Below are 20,469 nucleotides of genomic sequence, written 5' to 3'. Positions count from 1 at the left end.
ACGTGCACTGCACAGATCAGCACAGATCATGTGGGCATTCAGCATTGTGCTGAAGAGGAGCTCAATTGGTTGTCTGCGGGGAAGGTAGGTGAAACCCTGCCTCCCTGCCCTCCCCATCCATGGTTTGATCATGTGCACAGCCTTTAATAATCTGACTGCTAGGGTTTTCAAACCTAAATTTTGCCTAATTCATATACAAATTTTGCCTACTGAAATCAAAGCAAGAGAACCACAGAAATATGGCTAAATTGGAAAATTGGAAAAGATCTTATTTTTATTTAAAACCTACAAGATCTATTACAAATAAATAAATAAATAAATAAATAAATACAAGACAGCTCTATTTATACATCAGGTAAAGGAAATAATCATGTTCACTGTTGAGAAAGAACATTTTATAATTTATTACATGACAATCACTCAGAGGGAGAGGGATGCTCTGTAAATTTCTGAGGAAAACTTAATTAACAGGCATTTTAAATACTATCTAGGGAAGGGAGTTGTTTATGACCGAAGAGGAGAGGCAGCGGGAGGAGTATCATCATGAGATGGAGCGCCAAGAGCTAATGCGCCAGAAGCGACTTGCACTGGAGACAAATAAAATCCTGAAAGAGCAGCAAGAAAAAGAAAAAATGTAAGAGCTTGGGACAGGCAGGGTCTGGTAAATTAAGTGTGTCTGAAGGTGTTACTGTTGACACACTTATCATTATCAGAAGCTGCTTAGTTAACTTGAATTGTTTTCTTCTGGAGGCCTTGGGATTCTGAAACGTCAGTATCATGATCAGTGAAGAGTTTCATAATTAATAATAAATTAATAATTTAATGTGGTGATAATAATTTGATGTCTTAATAAGTAATAGGTAAGAAGGCTGAGTTTGAAGAGTACGAGGTAAAATACTCAGAAAATGTTTAAGAGAACAAAGAAGATGGAATAAGATACTTGGGTATTTCCCCCCTTAGTTCCTTCCATTTCTGCATGACCATTTTCCTCAGTCAGTCTCTGTGTGTGCTTTCATTCAGTGAAGTATGCAATACCCTTTTGTCTGTCCATTGGCATATTGTTAATGTACAAAATATGAAGTTTCCCATCTACCTCTCAAAAACTAAAGTATAGAATTAGGGTTAACAACCATTAAAAATTATACTTCACTATACAAACTTCATTATTACGTATAATCAAGTGTCACAATGAAGTAAGTGTTTATCAAATAACATATACAAATTATATCTCAAAAATATAAGCATATATAGCATAAAATATTCATAACACAGAGAAGCTATTCACATGTGCAGGCAAAACCGGGCTAAGGAAGCCCAGCCAAATTTTGCCTGTGCATATGTATTACTGGGATTGGGCCCGATCCCAGCAGCACCACAGCAGCAAACCTGCTTCCGTAGCCACCGTTTAAAATGAGGTTAGGACAGCAAGCACTCTCCTAGCCCCATTTCTATTATTGTCTGCTTGCAGCTACAGCTGGCAGATTGTGGGGATCCTGGGCATCTTTGGGGAGGGGAGGAGAAGGGAGATCCCCATAATGCACCACACATTTGCAGTGCAGCTTTGGGGAGGGGAGGGGGATCCCTGTAATGCACCACACACTCATGCGGTGCATTATTGGAGCTCCGGGGGTAGGGCAGGGTGATCTGGGGTGATACGTCCTAACCTGATGCTCCAAGCTACCGAAAACAGATGGTAATCATCTGGGAGGATGATCTGCCCACTGAAGAGGGAGCCCTTGGTTGTCTGCAAGAAGGTAAGTCTTTTAAAGCTTTCTCCCTACTAGCCCTCTTGCTCTTTCTCACTGCTCGTGAGAAAGGGCTCACTGTATGTCAATGATCTGGACATGTTTGAACGTATTTGTCTTTTTCATTGACTTTTCCATCAACTTTCATAAAAGAGTTTAATGAATAAATCTCACTCCAAACTTTAATTGATTCTTCATTACCCCAAACTACCATAATCAGAAAGACTAAACTTTTAACATTAGATCTGCTACATTGTGGAGGGTGCCAGGGAAATCTCCCCATATGGAGATTTCATATCTAGGTGCAGATTTAAAGTATTACCACACAGATCTTTTTGTTGTAGAGGCAGCAGAATGGATGGAAACTATCATTTTAAAAGCCTTTCTTTAAATATACAGTTACTCAGGGTGTACAAATATGCAGCACCTCAGGGTGTACAACAGGGACATGGAACTCATGACCCACCAACTCAAACACATCCCACCAGCCACAACTTGTGACCTGCCAGGGTCTTGACAACTTCCCTTTTTTCTCAGTGTCAAGCAGGCAGCAAAAACAGGTTTAGCAGCCCTTTGGTGGATCACCAAAAATGACTGGTGAGCTGTGTTCGGCTCACTGGGTCACAACTTTCCCTAACAGTGCATTGTATTTTGTTATAATTGGGGAAAAATAGTTATCCGTATAAATCTGTGAAGCATCTCTACATCCCTCCACCCCATCTCTCAATGCCTTTTTTAATAGACGAAAACTGGAGATTGCACAGAAGGCTGCTGAGGAAGAAGAAAGATACCGTAAAGAAATGGAACAGTTAAGTCTTTCCCCCGCCCACCTGCCATCGCCCGCAATACATGTGTTTTTCTGTATGTTTTCCACATCCTGTTATTCCTGTTTTAGGATGTTATGGCTTTGGAAAGAGAGACAGCAAATGGAATACTTCAAGGGCATCTGCCCCCCAAAACTCATTCAGACTACAGTTACTTCAAAATTCTGTATCACTTCAGATTGCTGATGACAGAAACATTTTTTGAATGTTCCCTACACATAAAGTTGCTGAAAACTAATTCGCTCTGAAAATCTCCCTGAAAGAATGACAGAGGGAAGGATATGCAAGAAAAATAATTGAGAAAGTTAATAAAATAAGTTCAATATAAGAAAGAGTTGTATATAAAAGCTGAGAGGAGATGACACAAATTTTTTGTATTTAAGTCACAAAAAATATTGCAAATATACTCTTAACAGCAGTGCCTTGACAGCATCCATTCTATGAGATAGGCATGTGCACGGAACCGGCTAGCCCAGTTCAGTTTGAGTCTGAACTGGACCTGGACCGGACCAGGCCAGTTCGGTCCAGCATCCCCTCGAAACCACCACCACCCCGGTTTGGTTTGGTTCGGTCCAGTGGGGGTTCACAATTTTTTAAAAAATCACTTACTCCCTCCAAGGGGACTTTCTCTAGATGGTGGTGGGTTTCCATGAAGGTTCTCCCTCCCCCCACTGGCTTCCTTGCCACCCTAACCAGCCACTTGGCCAGCTATTTAGCCCTTCCCCCTCCAGCACAGTGGCCATTTTGGAGGTTGCTGCGCTTGTGCAATGGGCCTCTGCGTGGCCCATGCTCAGAGGGTTCCACAGCCTTCACGGACATATTTTCAGGAGGCACAGAGGATTGCAGAAGGAAGAGAGGGTCGGTGAAATTCACACTCCCCTGTTACATGTGCAAAAGGAACACAGCATTAGTTTGGATGTCAGCCACTGTTCAGATGCAGTTCAAATGCGGGGGTTCCAAACCGTTTCAGCGTCCTAAGAATAGAATGCCGAACAGGTTCATGCACATCCCTAGGCCACAATTCGGTATCAGGACACAGGTTTTGCATGCAGAAAGTCCCAGGTTCAGTCTCTGGTATCTCCAGGTAGTCTGGGAAGGTCCTTATCTAGAATCCCAGAGAGCCACTGCCAGTCAGTGTAGGCAATTCTGTTCGATAGAATATTGGCCTGACTCAGTATACAGCAACTCCATATTTTCCTATGAAGTGATGTAGGGTCAAACTAGACATTTGGCAAAAGAAGTTGCTTTTTAAGGAAAAGAACGGTCATGTGGGGAGCAATCCTAATCTAGTGGGACTATGGTGCATGGGGTGAGGGAGCTGAACTCTTTTCTTTGATGCCACTGAAATTTGCTCTCCCAAAACAGCTATTTCTTGAGGAAGAACCCAGGCATATGAAGTAGCTTCAAGGACTGAGCCAGAAACAAAAGCAGTGCTACTAAGGGGTACAGGCTCAAAAAATATGGCTGAGGAAGGAAAACCAAGTATGCCCTCTTGCTTCCCCAGTAACTAATGCCAAAGGAAAGCAATCTGGTCAAGCTGGGTTTTTTCTATTCTGTCACAATGCTAGATCTAGTCAAAATTATATACTTCTGTCTCATTCATTTCAGTGGATTTGAAGTGCTTAACTTTGGTTGGATCACACTCTATTTGAATGTACATTTGAAATGACTGTAAATCTAGAGTGTAAGTGAAGATAATCTGCCTGCTCATTTCATTTTTTAAGGCAGGGAAAGTTATGATAAATACATTCAATCAATCATTTAATCATTTTTAAAAATCCAAGTAAATAATATTTTTGCTCCTTTCTAGGATAACTGCAGAAGAAGAGAAATTTAAAAAGCAATGGGAAGAAGACTGGAGCCATAAAGAGCCATCAAAGCCTCCCAAAACTGTAGTTGCAGAAGTACATCCTCCCCCTCGACCTAAACATCGAAGTGAGTAATAACTTTTCTACTAGCCAATGACAGAAATGTGCATAATTAACTCCAGCATATAGCTCTGTAGGTCTCCCAAGCCATCTGCTTGATGAGTTAGTGAGTTTTTATGTGGAAATGGATCATTATAGTCAATGGTTTACATCCAGACTAATGCTGAAAAACATTTGGGTTGTGAGACTCTCAGAAACATATTTTTGGGAAGCACAGTGGAAGGCAGAGGGAAAGGGAGATCAGTGAAAATCATGGTTCACCCATTGTACATGCAAAATGTTGTTGGTATTAGTCTGGATGTCAGTTATTGGTTTTTCCTTTTTCTGTTAACTTGACAAAATGCTACAGATTCAGAGGATCTTTCAACTGGATGACAAACAACAATGAACTGAGAAAGGAAAAAAATTCCCCAACAAGGAATAATTCCAAGAAATCTATACTGCTGCTTGGCAAACAGTCCAAGCTTATAAAATCACTTCAGCTGCTGTAGTATAATTTCTGAATAGCTGCCAATTCACTTCCATTTGAAGTAGCATTACAGGAGTAGTTATGCTAAATCGTTAGCATTCCAGGAGTGGAGTGCCAAGTTATAGAACTGAACCATATGGCCGTAATCTTTTGAATGGAATTAAGTAAATCCATTCAAAAGTCAATGGTTGACATCCGTGACAGAGTGCATGCATTTGGAGGGCCTGCAGGCACATTCCAGGAGCCCTCATGCAACTCTCCCAATCCTCCTGCTCTCATGCTGTTGCACAAGAGGGCTAATGCTTTGGAATGGTGCTCACACTCCGGAAGTGCTCCATAGACATGTCACTGACCTCAAGGCAGCAGCAGCACAACATGAGTGCATTGAGGGAATTATGCAAGAGTTCATGGCACAACCATGCAGTTCATGGCACAACCATCCAACCTATCTATCTATCTATCTATCTATCTATCTATCTATCTATCTATCTATTTATTATCTATCATATTTTTATACCAGCTGAGATGTACATCTTACCACCTGAGGTGTACATCTCTAGTGTAGACAATTTCAAACACAATATAAAAAAGTAAAAACAGATTAAAATTCCTCAAAGCGCAATAAAAACAATATCATAAAACAGGTTATTAAAATTAATTCCAGTTAAAAGCCTATGAAAAGAGGTGTGTGTTGAGGTCTTTCTAAAAACAAACTGAGAAGGAGATTCTCTTCCTTCAACAGGGAGCATATTCCAAAGCCCCATGGCATCCACAGTGAAAGCCAGTCCCTAGTCGCCATCAAACAAGTCAGTGGCAACTGTAACTGGACCTCTTCAGAAAATCGTTAATAGGCGACAGGGTTCATGACAAAGAAAGCTCTCCCTTAAATACCCTGAGCCCAAGCCATTAGGGGCTTATTTATTTTATATTTCACCCAGAAACATAGTGGCAGCCCAGTGCAATTCTTTTAAAATTGGTGTTATGTGGTCCCTTTCGGTTGTCCCAGACACCAATCTGGCTGCCTCGTTCTGTACTAGTTGTAGTTTCCAGACTACATACAAAGGCAGCATCACATAGAGTGCATTACATTACAGTAGTCAAGCCTGTATGACTTGCTCTTTGTTAGTCAGGATGTTGTATGTCTTGACATTCTTGAAATGTAGAATTCCTGAGATTGGCAGATATAAAGCTGTCTATCACGTAGCTTTATGTCAGCTTGCTTCATTCCTCTTCCGTATTATAACAGTGTTGCCACCTCAATCTAACACTTTAAGTCGGTACATTATGAAAGAGCACTTGCAGAGAGCTTCATTGACTGATACAATATCTAATACTAGTGAGTAACTCACTGGGCTACTTACACGTAGCAGCAGCACGTACAGTGCCACCCACCACTGGTTCCCAGTGAGTGCACACTTAGAACATAAGAAAAGTCCAGCTGGATCAGGTCCAAAGCCAATCTACTCCAGCATCCTGTTTCACCCAGTGGCCCACCAGATGCATCTGAGAAGCACATGAGTAAGAGGCAAGGGCATGTCCTCTCTCTTGCTGTTGATTCCCTGTAACAGGTACTCAGAGGCATCATACCTCTGAGGCTGGAGGTGGCCTGTAGACACCAGTCTATAGCCATTGATAGACCTGTTCTCCATGAATTTGTCTAAGCCCTTTTTAAAACCATCCAAGCTGGTGGCTGTCACCACATCTTGTGTTAGAGAATTCCATAGATTAATTATGTGCTGTGTGAAAAAGTACTTCATTTTGTTGGTTCTAAATTTCCCAACTTTCAGTTTGATTGGATGACCCTGGTTCTAGAGTTGTGAGAGAGGGAGAAAAATTTCTCTCTGTCCACTCTCTCTACTCCATGCATAATTTTATACACCTCAATCTTGTCTCCCCATTATCACCCCTTTTCTAAACTCAAAAGCCCCAGATGCTGAGCAGAGGAGAGCTGGTTTTGTGATAGCAAGCATGACTTGTGCCCTTAGCTAAGCAGGGTCTGCCCTGGTTGCAAATGAATGGGAGACTAGAAGTGTGAGCACTGTAAGATATTCCCCTCAGGGGATGGAGCCACTTTAGGAAGAGCAGAAGGTTTCAAGTTCCCTCCCTGGCTTCTCCAAGTAGGGCTGAGAAAGATTCTTGCCAGCAATCTTGGAGAAGCCTCTGCCAGTCTGTGAAAACAATACTAAGCTAGATAGACCAATGGTCTGACCCAGTATATGGCAGCTTCCTATGTTCCTATGCTGTAGCCTTCCCTCATATGGAAGGTGCTCCAGGCTCATGATCATCTTGGTTGCCCTCTTCTGCACCTTTTACAATTCTACAATATCCTTCCTAAGATACAATGACCAGAAGTGACTACATTACTCCAAATGTGGCCATACCATAGATTTGTATAAGGGCATAATAATATTAGCATTCTTATTTACAATCCCCTTCCTAATGATCCCTAGCATGGAATTGGCCTTTTTTACAGCTGCCGCACCCTGAGTCAACAATTTCAATATGTGAAGTTGGGGTTTTTTTTGCCCACAAATGCATTAATTTACACTTGCTTACATTGAACTATATTTGCCATTTTGTTGCCCACTTACACAGTTTGGAGAGATCCTTTTGGAGCTCCTCACAATCTGCTTTGGATTTCACTACCCTAAACAGTTTAGTGTCATCTGCAAATCTGGCCATCTCATAGCTTACCCCAGTTTCTAGATAATTTATGAATAAATTAAAAAGCACTAGTCCCAGTATTGATTCCAGGGGACCCCACTTCTTACTTCCCTCCATTTAAAGAACTGTCAGTTCATACCTACCCTCTGTTTCCTGTCTGTGGTATTTTTGGTTAATCCATTCCTTGATCTAGGCCAGCTTTTGAATGGGGCTTTAGTTACTTGTATTCCAGTCCTGGAGTAGAGGCAGGGCTAACAAACAGCCAGCAGCAGGAGCACAGAAAAGCAGACTGCACATGCATCTCTGTACATTATAAGGCTCTACAGATGATCAGTGTGTAGAGCCGAATGGGGTTCAGTGGGGAGAGCAGGATTAACCGCTCTCCCCACAGATGATCACTCACCCCTTCTCAGGTAGGCAGACTGCAGCTCACCTGGCAGCTCCAGGGGTTGGGTGAAGGGAAACACCACTATGTATACACACCCCATGGATCCCCAGTAATGCACCACGCGAGTTCATGGTGCATTCCTGGGATCCCCCCTCCCCTAGTGTACCTGCCACAGCAGAAATGATGTTAAGCTTGCTCTGTTAACCTCATTTAAGGGGGAGGGTATTTAGGCGGGTTTGCCGCTGTGGAGCCACTGGGCTCACCCACAAGCCTGCTGGTTCTCATGAGCGAGCAAAACCAGGCTGGGCTCCCTTAGCCCAGTTTTGCTCGCTCATGAGAATAGCTTCAATGTCTATTTCATTAAACTATTAATATTCCTCATTTCACCCTACTGCCTTGTCCTTGCATACCACAACTCTTGCCCTTGGATTCTACACTGACCTTCAACCAGTTACCAATCCACACATGAACTTGTCCCCTTATCCCATGACTGCTAAGTTTTCTCAAGAGTCTATGATGAGGAACTTTGTCAAAAGCTTTTTGAAAGTCCAAGTATACTATATCAACTGGATCACCTTTATCCAAATGCCTGTTGACACTCTCAGCACAGACGTTACACTCATGGGCCTGAAATTTCCTGCATCTCCCCTGGATCCCTTTTTGAAAATGGGTGTTACATTGGCTACTTTCCAGTCCTCTGGAACAGAGCCTGATTGTAGGGATGTTACATATTTTTGCAAGGAGGCCAACTATTTCACATTTGAGTTCTTTAAGGACTCTCAGGCAGATGCCACCTGGCCCTGGCGATTTGTTAATTTTCAATTTTTCCCAGACAGTTTAGAACGTCATCTCTCGTCGCCTCTGTCTGACTCTGTCTGACTCAGGCACAGGTATTTGCTCAGTATCATCTGCTGTGAAAACAGATGCAAGGAACCCATTTAGCTTCTCTACAATCTCCAAACCCTCCGTAATAATCCCTTTCACTCCCATATCATCTAAGAGACCAACCATCTCCATGGCAGGTGTCCTGACTCTGATGTATTTAAAGAAGGTTTGGTTATTCCCCTTGACACTTCTAGCTAAATGTTCCTCAAAACTCTCGTTTCAATTCACTTATTGTCTCCTTGCTTTTCTTTTGCAGAGTTTGTGTTTCTTTTTGTCCCATTTGTTCCCTGTTCCCTGTTCCCAGCAGCCTTTGGGCAGCATGAGGAAGGAAACTGCATCTGAGCATGTGCGGACGTCATCTTGCGTGTTCAGCAACACTGAACATTCAAGATGGTGCCCTCACATGCTCAGACATCATTTCCTTCCTGTTCCCAGGAAGCTGCAGCCAGACAAACATAAAGCCCAGCTGCTGAATACAAAAAAGCACTGCTAAGGGGGGTGACAGGGGATAGTGGAGGGGCAAGGAAGGGCCTTCTCCTTTTAAAGTGCCCTCTCATCCACCACCGAAACCATTTGGCTGGGGCAACTAGAAGCATTTCGGTGTCTTGAAATAGAAGTGCTGGAACGCATTGAACAGATCTCTACTGTGTTCTACCCAGGTCAGAGAGTTGTGTGTTTCGGTTGTGTGGAAGCAAGGTAAGAGGAAACCTTGGGTTGAAGTGATTGTATGGAAGCAAGGTAAAGAGGAAAAACTACCCAGGGTTTCCTTCTACCGTGGTTTTCCTTCTACTACACAACCAAAAATGGGGAGCACACACAGCTCCCAAACCTGGGTAGAACAGTGCTCATTTGTGTGAATGACCTCTTTAACTGCTAATTAAGCCTGTATAAAAGTTTGGTCAAACTAAAAACTTTGCATATCAATAACTATTGCTAATTTGCTTCTAGTAATCAGAAATTGCCACCTAATGGCTAAGCGGGAAATGACTTGACTAGCAAGCCAGAGGTTGCTGGTTCAAATCCCTGCTGGTATGTTTCCCAGACTAGGAGAAACACCTATATTGGGCAGCAGCGATATAGGAAGATGCTGAAAGGCATCATCTCATACTGCACAGGAGGAGGCAATATTAAACCCGTCCTGTATTCTACCAAAAGCCCCACATGGCTCTGTGGTCACCAGGAGTCGACACCGACTCAACGGCACAACTTTACCTTTACTTTAATCAGAAATTATGCAACTGAGTTGCTTCTGAAAGGTGTTTCCCAACCCCCTTGTCTGATAACCAGAGAAGGGGAAATTCATAAGGGACTTTGGAAGGACTGTAGTCTTTGAAATGGACATGTGAATACATAAGGGAAAGCAGGAGAGCTTGTACAGCAATCTCCCAGAGACTCAGTTGGCTTCTTTTTTCCCTGAGGACTACCAAATACCTGACAGGCCACAATACATTACTAATGGGCTTTTTTTGTAAAGTCATATGTTGTGCAGGCCTGGAGGTCATTCACACAATCAAAAACTGTGTTCTACCTGGGTTTGGGAGCTGTGTGTTCTCCCAATTTTTGGTTGTATGGAAGCAAGATAAGGGGAAATATTGGGTAGAAGTGATTGAGGATACACACACATGTGAAAAACCGGGCTTAGGAAGCCCCAGTCTGTACCTCTGGGATTGGCAGCAAACAATCAACAATAAAACTGTGAGGCTCTCCAGGAGAGCAGTTTTTCTCCCAGGTTCCTGCCTTACTTCACACAATCACTTCAACCCAGGTTTTCCACTTACTTTGCTTCCACATAACCTCAAGTTGGGAGCACACACAGCTCCCAAACCCAGGTAGAACACAGTTTTTGATTGTGTGAATGACCTCTTGATTTGGATACTGTCTTGATCTGGCCCCAGTGGATTGCTATGCCATCTGGAAGCTCTGGTTTCTTCAGAAAAAAGCCCAGAAGCAGTCAGAATGCATGATTTCTTTAGGACATTTCTTTAGGAATTAGGAAATGTTCTTTCTGCATTAATTATTTTCATCACTAAGGGGGAAGGGAACCCCAAAGCATCATCATTTCTTTCTCCTTTTCTCTTTTCTCTTCTGTTTCTCTTGTAAATTTAGATGAAACTGCACTTGGCCAGCCTGCAACCGATGATATGAATGGAATGAACCTGAAAGAGAGCCAACAGGTTTGCAGTAACACCTTGGCTTCCTCTCTTGACTTCCATACTTCCTGCACTGCTCTTCCTCCTGACAGTCAGCCTTAGCACTGGACTAAACTCTTCTTCATTGACCCATAATTCTCTTATTGGGGCACTACCAATACTGATTTTCTATGCTAAACACAGGTATATATATGGAACAAGGAAGCAATACCTTATAAGGCTTTTCAATAGACCAGGAAATCATACTAGATTTGCTGAACAAGGCACTTATATGGACTTGTTTTGCAACACTGAAAACCAAAGCAATGATCAGGGAAAGGCTTAGATCATGCTATGAAAAACCCAGAGTGAATGAAGGCACTTGCTTGTTATCTAGTGTGGCTACTGTGGCACACAGTGTGGCTACATAGTGTGGCTACTGTGGCACACCACAGTAGCCACACTGAGTTCAAAGAATGGGAAAGTCAGAATTTGTGGAAATGAAGTTTGTTGTTGAACTAATTGTGGTTCATTAAAAGCTTTGATAGTACGTTTCAGAGGTAAAGCTCTACAGGAGAAATAAAATGAGCCACACAGCTCCCGGCTGCTAGCCTTCTAAAATGCTTCCCCTTAAACTTCTCCTTAGTGAGTGCTCGGCTTAGGGGCGTAGCAAGGTTGCAGTGGGCCCAGAGACAAGATTTTAAAATCCCCCCCCAAAAAAAAACCATGCTGTTCTGGTCGCTCCAGGTCTTCACACTCACATCAATTTCGGAGAATGAATACAACTGAAGGAAGCCCGGGCGGCTGCGCGGCTGGGGGAGTCAGTCATGGCAGTGGGCCCCCAGACAACTGTCTCCCCTTGCCCTATGATAGTTACGCCCCTGGCTCCGCTAACCCCATTTTTGTGATCGTGAGTCACTGCAAAGGTGTGGCTCCGCACTGTGGCAACTCACGAGGAGACCCCCAACTGGGAGGATACAACAAGCCTCCTAGTGTCCAGGGGGGCTCCCCAGAATGCCCCACACACTCTTGCAGGGCATTCTGGGACTTCCAGGGGCCATGTGACCCCCGATCTCTGCCACTCCAACCAGCTCCGTGGCAGAACCGGTAATTGTGTGGGCGGCTGATCCAGCCACCCTGGAAGGGCTGAATGCCCGTGTGTGGACTCTACACTGCTTGTGTGGAGAGCCTCACAGTTTTGTTGGTTTGGTTGTTGGCCACCAGTTGTTCAAGGAACAAAGGGAACAGACACCACATTCTTCTTTTGTTCTGTTGACAACCAAGTAACTTAGAAGCAATTTGTAAGAACTCTATGCATTACATTTTATTTTTGCTCTGAACATCTAGAAGTACGCTGTAGATTTTGAAAGTTTACAAACTCTTTCACGAGTTAGTTGTCACTGGCTCCCATGTTCCACAGCATTAGAAAGGTGAACCAGGAGCTGCATTCTCTCAACAGGCTACTTTGGAGCTCAGCCAGAGCGCTGCTGAGCAACCAGGAACACATAGAAGAGGAGGGGATGCAGTTTTCACTGATCTCCCTTCCCTCTAAAAGTGCTGTCTGTGGAACATGTGGATTTAATTTTAATACTTCTAATTATATTACTGCATTACAATTTATCATTGCACCTTTCAAATAAGACAAAAAATAGTCTTGGGTTGAGCTGGTCTAGAATATCTCTTGTGCGTTGCAAAAACAGAATTGGCTTGCCAGTACTCATTACTTCCAATGCAAGTGAATTCCTAGAAAAACCTGCAATACTGACTGCTGCCTAAATCAGATGTATAACTAATTAAATCAATGATTAGGCAAAGTATATGAATATTGCATATTGTGTTCGAAAATGGTTTCTGTTTGCTGAAGATTGTGTGTTGTAAAACGAATATCAAATTGTTTGGGGGTTTACTTTTTAAACATAAGTATTAGACTTTGGTTCAGCGCTCCATGTGTACTGTGGACACAGAGTTCCTGTGGTTACGGACTTCCCCCTTCACTTCAGTTGACAAGCAGCTCTGAGTGGGTACCCTCTCCACTGATATGAATGGTGAAACTTGGCAAGTGCAGGAGTTTCTTGTGTGCATCAGAACCCTTACATTGTGATCACTAGATCAAGGTTTGTGTCTGCAGACTATATAAATATGTAGACAGCTGGAAGAACTGTATGCATCTGAAGTTAAGAGAGAGGTATGGCTAACTCAACAGTGTTAATTTTTCTTTTAAAGAAGCATTATACTAGTTACATATTTAAAGCAGCATTAGACCAGTTACTACCAGTGTGTGTGCATGTGTGTGTATAGTGCATTGTTCTCAGTCATGTTTTTCTCCTTTGCATATTTATAGCTTTTGGATGGTTTTATCGGTATGAAGGGAAATTTCCCACAATTCACAAGGTACAAAGAATGTTAGCGTGATAAGTCTAGATAGAGGTTGCTGTGGAAACTGCATGCTAATCCAGTTTGTATTTTTCCCAATAAATTGTAGACTCGTGTACATTTATTTATAAGCATGAACATGGGGAATACTTTGTTTTTATTATAATGCATTTTGCATATTCACAAATATCCCACCTGTTGATATCTGCAGGAAAAATGAGGCTGAAATTCTGTGCACTCTTATCTAGTAGTAAGCCACAATGAACACAGTGGAACTTTCTTCTATGTGAATACACATAGATTTAGGTCCATATTATTTTGTGGTTCAAGTAAAACAGCAGACCTTGAAGCTGTTCACACGAGCATGCAAAACCAGGCTAAGGAATCCCAGCCTGGTTTTGCACGCTCGTTTGAACTGCCAGGATCAGGCCCAGTCGTGGTGGCTACACAGTGGCAAACCCACCAAAGTAGCCTCCCTCTCAAATTAGGTTAAGGGAGCGAGTGCTCCCTTAACCTCATTTTTAAAATCATGTGTCAGCCCCATAGCTGCTTGCAGCCATGGCTGGCACACTCAGGGGGGAGGGGGGATCCCAATAATGCACTGTGCACTTGTGTGGTGCATTATTGGAGCTCCAGGGGGTGGGGTGATGCATGGTGGCGCATCCCGGCACCCCGACCTCCAGAGCTGCCAGGAGTGCAGCCAGTCATCTGGGCGGGCAATCCATCTGCCCAGGAACAATGAGGAGATCATCTATGGGGAAGGTAGGTCAAACCCAGCTTCCCCACAGCCCGCCCTTGAGCTCTTCTCACTGATTATGAGAAAAGCTCCCTTATGTGATGTTTACTGCTCCTGTCTTCTACTGGCTTCATTGGGAGCTAACAAAGCTCTTTATTCTAGGCACTGAGTATCTAGTGTTAATTTGTTAGTACAGTAAAAAAAACAAAACCCCTTTCACCAAGCACCAGAAGATGTTGGTAAAAGGCTGTTCTACATTAAATTTTCTTTCAAAGCATATTTTCAACTGAGATTTCATGGGGGGAAATATGATTTGTGTAAAGATACGGGGCTAGCACTAGCCTTTGGTTCCCGACTCACCTTCCTGTTGTCCCCAGAGGCCTCAGTAGTGGTGGGTAGCAGGGTTTCCCCCCTACCCTGTTTCTCCTCCTCCTCCTCCTCCTCCTCCTCCTCCTCTTTGTGGACTTTCTTTCCTCAGCTGCCTGGAGCTTTCCCAGACAGCAGGCTTTCCTGCAGGTTTACTGTGAGGCTTTACTGTGAGTTCCAAGTCCCCCCCTAAAAGTGACTCAAAAAGTGAATTTTATTTACCCTGGATATAAATCAGGTTACTCTCTAACACACAATGAAAAACCCGAATTGTATGTGAAGTGCTCCCTGATAGCTCACAGGGACTTCAGGATAAATTTGTCCGATATGTGAACACACATTCTCCATTCTGGAGAAGATGTGAACTAAAAGTCGGGTACCTCAGGGGCCAGCCATCTGCACCGATGCACCCGGGCAGCCAAACGGCCAGCCAGTCGGCTCCTCATCCTTCTCCTCTCATGGCCCAAATAAGCCCTCCTTCCACCCAGTACCCTCACCAGAGTCCCCATTGCAAAATACATGAGAATTCCCCATTCTGATCCCAGCCGTACCCAATGGAGTGCCCTAGCAGCCTTGTGAACTCACATGCACTGCAGTCTCAGCATCCTTTTCTGGGTGGCTGCAATGGAGCTGCCAGAGGCTGGAGCAGGATGAGTTGTGAGGAATCTTGGTGGTAACAGAGGGAGGTGGTATAGTTAAGGACTGGAAACCCTGGCAGTTTCCCCCCAATTATAAATAAATTCAGACACTTTGACATTATTTTAAATTAGTGTATAAGAAACATATATGTTAATGGACTGAACAGATGTTTTCATTTGTTTTATATGATGTCCACTGTCTAATGCTCTGTGAACCATTTACAACCCTGTCCAATAGAGATGATTAAAAAGTAAGCTCAAATGTAAGCTCCTCTGAGTTCAATTGCCCTTACTTGCATTGTAAATTGACTTTTGACTGCTCCCTTAAGTCTTAGCCTCTGGTTTCAAAGGTGACACATTTCAATCTCAACCAGCTCCCTACTGTAAACAGTATGGTTGTATTGAAGCAACAACTTTGCTATTCTTATTAAGAATATGCTATTCTTTAAGGTGCAGTCCTCATTCTTTCCCTAAGTTAGGGACCAATGGCCAGTATCCAAATCAATGTAATGTGCATGGAAGAATGTTTTACAGTGTCTTTTAATAGGCGACTTTTGCCAATTCCTTCCTTCCTGCTACAACTCCTCTGTGACTCCCAAAAATATGAAGGCTCTGGGCAGGGACATATTTTTGGGAGACATAGGTAGCTGCAGAGAGAAGAGGGACTGGTAAAAATCACACTTCCCCATTGCCCATGTGGAACATTCTTTGGCTTGTGTGACGTTAGTCTGGATGTTGGCTAATTTTTTTTTAAAAATAGAATAACTTCTGGGGGGCACTGCTGTAGACACGGGAGGGGTGTCTTTAGCAGTTCCCCTTCTGCCTGCCTTCCCGCCCCCACCCCCAGTCTTAATCTAGCCCAGTTTTGGTGTTTTACAGGCTGTTCTCGGCCTGTTCTGGGCCTCTTCACACTGATGGTGGCCATTTTGGAGGCTGCTGTGCATGCACACTGGCCATCTGTGTAACTAGGCAGCATCCCCCCACCCCAAGGTGGTAATAACCAAACATGCCCGGTTCCATTCAAATCTGGTTAGGAATTGAACAGAACCAGGCATACAGGTTTCATGTACACCCTACTACACGCAGGGCTGCAGTCTGTATGCATACGTTTACAAACCATAATGATAGATTCCAGAGCTGGACAGAAGCAATTTAAAGGTTTCATTAAGCTGTCATTAGCATAGTTATTGAGATATATAAAACATGCAGCACCAAATAATCCTAAGAGATTGAGTTTTAACTTAAACGATGGTCACAAACTGTCAGCTCACTTCTAAATCACAGAAGTGATGATATTAAATTCTCATGAAGGGCATAATTATTTAACTAATAAGGGGTAACCTGTGAGATGGTACAGAGTTCTCAGCCATTGCCACTGAACAGTGATCAGGGGGATGAGGCTACATTGAGCGTTGCTGGGTGGCAATGGAAACAGCAGATGACTGGGTCAGCATCATGCAGGCATGCAGCTGCTGACAGCCCAACAGCACTTGGGCAGGCCAGTAATGCCTCTGGCCCATGGCTGTGCAGGGTACTGCTTTTGACCTAGCCTCCCGCTGTCCCAGCTGCTGCCTCACAATAGCTGCCAGTTTGGGCATGGGCCTCCCCTACCCATTGAACTTTATCCAGTGGCCTGCTTCACCAGCCACCACTATAAGCTTTAATCATTGTTGGCCTCTAGTAAATGAATTGGCTGAATTTGCCACATTGCTCTCTCTTCAAGAGAATATTAAGGGGGCAAACATATTGAGCATTCTGATATAATCAGAATTCCACTGCAGAAAATAAAATAGTTGATTTTTAGATTTGCTTTAGGTCAGAGCTAAATAATATGCAGCTGCATTTGCCCATCAAATAAAATCCTATCTATACATGTTTTTAATTAATAGGGGAAATGGGTTCATGATAAGTTTCAGACTGATCTGGTTCGAGATCCGTCGATGCCCATAAGAATGGGTTCTGCGCCTGCGCAGGAGCCCCACGGTATCCATGCCTGAGCTCGTCGAAGTGCCCAAGCCACGCCCCCACGCTGCTGCGTGCTATAAAAGGCGCGGCTGAGGCACGTAATCCCTCAGTTCTTTTCCGACCGCCTTGTGTCTTAGACCTGCGGTCTGTGCCTCTTCGTCGGAAAATTCCTCTTTCGTTCTTCCTGTATAACCTTTGACTCGGACTGGAATATCGGACTTTGTTGGATCTGACTACGGAACGGCTGACGGTGATTCTTGGTGACCTCGAACTTGGACTGGCTGCGGTAACTTCTGGCAAACGAACACGGAACGGCTTTTGACCTGATTATGGCTGACGGAAAGAAATCCTTCAAATGGTGTGAGGGTTGCAGAGCGAAACTACCTTCTAAAGACCTGCACGACCTCTGCTTGTTATGCCTCGGTGAGGAACATAATGTCTCCTCCTGCAAAATCTGTCTGTCCTTCTCGAAACAGACTAGAAAGAACCGAGCGCTTCGCCTGCGGGCGGCAATATATGATGAGGTTTTGAGCCCTTCAACACCGGGCACGCCTCGACCTTCGACGTCTGCTGCGCACTCCACACCAGCGCAAAAGACGCCGAATCGCTCCTCGATATCGAGTACCCGTAAACCCTCTGACGTGTTTCCCGCCAAAATCACTTCAACATCGAAGGGTTCCTCAACGTCGGAAAAGCGCTCGTCTTCGGCAAAGTCGTCAAAGCAAGATGCGTCTACTGCCTCAAGGTCTTCCCACAGCTCCAAGGAGCGTGACAGGGCTACCAAACGACGACATGAGGATCTCTCCGCGTCACATACCTCCAAGCATCGCAAAGATCAGGAAAGTCGTCGAGATCGAACGCCGTCCCCTTCCACGGCTCAACCAGTGTTACCCACAGGGGAACCGGCATTGTCGATGTCAACAACTTCCACAGCGCCAGCAGTACACGCAGCTGTGTTGCTACCTCCTCCGGCATCTATTATATGCGATGCTGACAACCCTCCGACGCAATCTTCCAATCTTGCCGTGTCGGCATCGAATGAGCTCGACACCGAACGTCCCCCCAGTGTTTTTCTTGGAACAACTGCAACCTTCGACACCGATCAGATACTGACTCTTCCTCGCTTAGCACCAGTCTCGATGCCGACGGCGAGAGCTCTCTCTCCAGCTCCAACACCTCTGGCATCATCGTCCTCCCCGTCGACACCACAGCCTGCGTTGCCCCTGTCATCGACGTTGCACACTCCAATCCTCTCGGCGTCGACGCAAGTGACTCCTCGGTATCGACCACCGATACCTTCTCTCCAGATCGTCGATGTCGACGCGGAGGAATCTCTTCCGGCTGCCACTCGTTCTCTCCTCTCTCTCCTAGACTCGACCTCGAGCGGTCGCTCGACATTCACTGGCTTTCCTTCGGCTGGAGCTGATCCTCGGGAATTAGCAACACCATCGCATCCTCCTGCTCCTTCATCACCCAGCCGCTTGCACCCTCAAATGCCTTGGCACTCTTGTGGCTACCGCCACCCATTGGGCGTCTCTTCTCCTGCAGGTCCAAATAGGGATGATATTGACAGGCCCTGGGGACCAGTCACTCCTGCCAGACCCCTCTCCGCTTTTCGGTCGGTGGCCACTCAGACGTGCCAACTAGCGGTGAGCCAACAGACAACACAAACCTCAGTACTTCACTTGGCTTCTACAGCCACACAAACATCTTTGTCGGGACTTCTGGCTACGTCTGCTACTCAAACCCTTCCCGGCCGGGATACAGATAATCAACCACCACCCGCTTCCCCTTCGGAACATTATGGTTCCTCAGACTTCGAGTCTGATCCGGAGGATGGTAATTCTGTTGTGGAACCACCCACAGACGTGGCTCCAGTAACCTACGTTTCACCCAATGATGAGCTCAAGGCTTACCATAAGCATATTCGCAACATGGCCGATGCTCTAGGTTTGGACATATGCTCCCAATTGGCCACCATTGATGACCCAGTATATAACTTTATGCTGAGATCCCAATCTACTGCCCCGGTGGCACTACCAATGTTACCAGTCATCACAAGAGCTGCGAAATGTGCTTGGGAGGTATTGCACACCTCCACTCCCACGTCCAAAAAATTAGAGAATCTCTACAGAGTTCAAGATAAGGACAATGGGTGCCTTATAAAACACCCGGCACCCAATTCGCTAGTCATCGATTGTGCCACGGCTTCCAGATCTGGCAAAAGGTACACAGTCCCTCCTGACAAGGAGGGTAGAAAACTAGACTTGCTGGGAAGAAAAGTCTATTCAACTTCTTGCCTGTCAATTAAAGTAGCAAATTATGCAGCATGCACTGCTAAATATACCCATGGTCTCTGGGAACAACTGGAGATTGAACTGGACTCCCTACCCTATGAGGACTTTAAGGCTAAGTTTCGTCGTACCCTTGAAGATTCAGGAGATTTGACCCGCAGACAGCTCAGCATTGCCAAGCACTTGGCAGAAAGCGAATCACGTGCTATGACAGCAGCGATAACACTGAGGAGACATGCCTGGCTTAGGTCTACTGGCCTCCAATTGGACATGAGGGACAAGATAGAGGGGTTGCCCTTCGATGGCACTGGTCTTTTCAGTGAAACTACTGACTCAACTATGGAGCAGCTAAAAAAATCAAAATTTACTGCTAAGACTTTTACCACTCACCCCTCTACATCAACTTCCTCCTCTTCCTTACGCAGCAACTATGGCAAATTCCGTTCGTCTTTCAGAACTCAAGATAGACGTGATTTCAGAAAACCTTACTCTTCCTATCATCGTCGACCTTTCTATCAGAAGAAAAAGAATACTCAAGCCCAACGTACAAAGACACAGGATACTCAAAAGCGCCTTTGAGGATGTAGATTGCCCATTGACACCTGTTCCTGCCCTATCTCCACATATCCCCCTTTTCCCGCCAGCGGGGGCTCTTCCATCAACTCTGACGGATCTCTCCAACCTTCCGTCCCAGCCTTTGATCAGGCTGGCAAGCCATGCCCCCGCATGGCACAATATAACATCGGACAGCTGGGTCCTGAAGATTATATCCTCTGGCTATGCGATCGAGTTCAGGTCCCTACCACACTTCACGAGGATAAAGCTCACTCCCGCCTCACCTCGACTACTTCAGGAAGTGAGGGAGCTGTTGGAGAAAGGGGCTATTGCCCCGGTGTCATGGGCAGACAGGCGGACGGGGTTCTATTCAAAATACTTTCAAATCCCGAAAAGGGATGGGGGCATACGACCCATCATGGACCTACGACGCCTGAACAAATTCATCCACGTCAAAAAGTTCCGTATGATGACGTTGCAACAGATCCTCCCGCTGCTCCAGGGGGAAAG

General features: G+C 44.8%; 1 protein-coding gene across 2 annotated transcripts in view; it reads left to right on the top strand.

Moving 5' to 3' along the window:
- Nucleotides 1–20,469, top strand: part of USH1C (USH1 protein network component harmonin) — a 119,537-nt gene that overhangs the window by 53,721 nt on the left and 45,347 nt on the right. The window contains exons 12-15 of one of the 2 annotated variants that reach the window (XM_053287648.1): nt 492–634; nt 2,488–2,553; nt 4,380–4,504; nt 11,010–11,077. In XM_053287648.1, the coding sequence (XP_053143623.1) occupies nt 492–634; nt 2,488–2,553; nt 4,380–4,504; nt 11,010–11,077 (402 nt within the window). Of the gene's footprint in view, nt 1–491; nt 635–2,487; nt 2,554–4,379; nt 4,505–11,009; nt 11,078–13,373; nt 13,424–20,469 lie in introns of both variants that reach the window. The other variant, XM_053287649.1, reaches the window with a different exon arrangement.

This window comes from Hemicordylus capensis, chromosome 1, assembly GCF_027244095.1.
Source record: "Hemicordylus capensis ecotype Gifberg chromosome 1, rHemCap1.1.pri, whole genome shotgun sequence".
In the NCBI taxonomy this organism is placed as follows: Eukaryota; Metazoa; Chordata; class Lepidosauria; order Squamata; family Cordylidae; genus Hemicordylus; species Hemicordylus capensis.
Note: the sequence above shows the minus strand (reverse complement) of the source record. Positions and strands in the feature narration are given on the sequence as shown.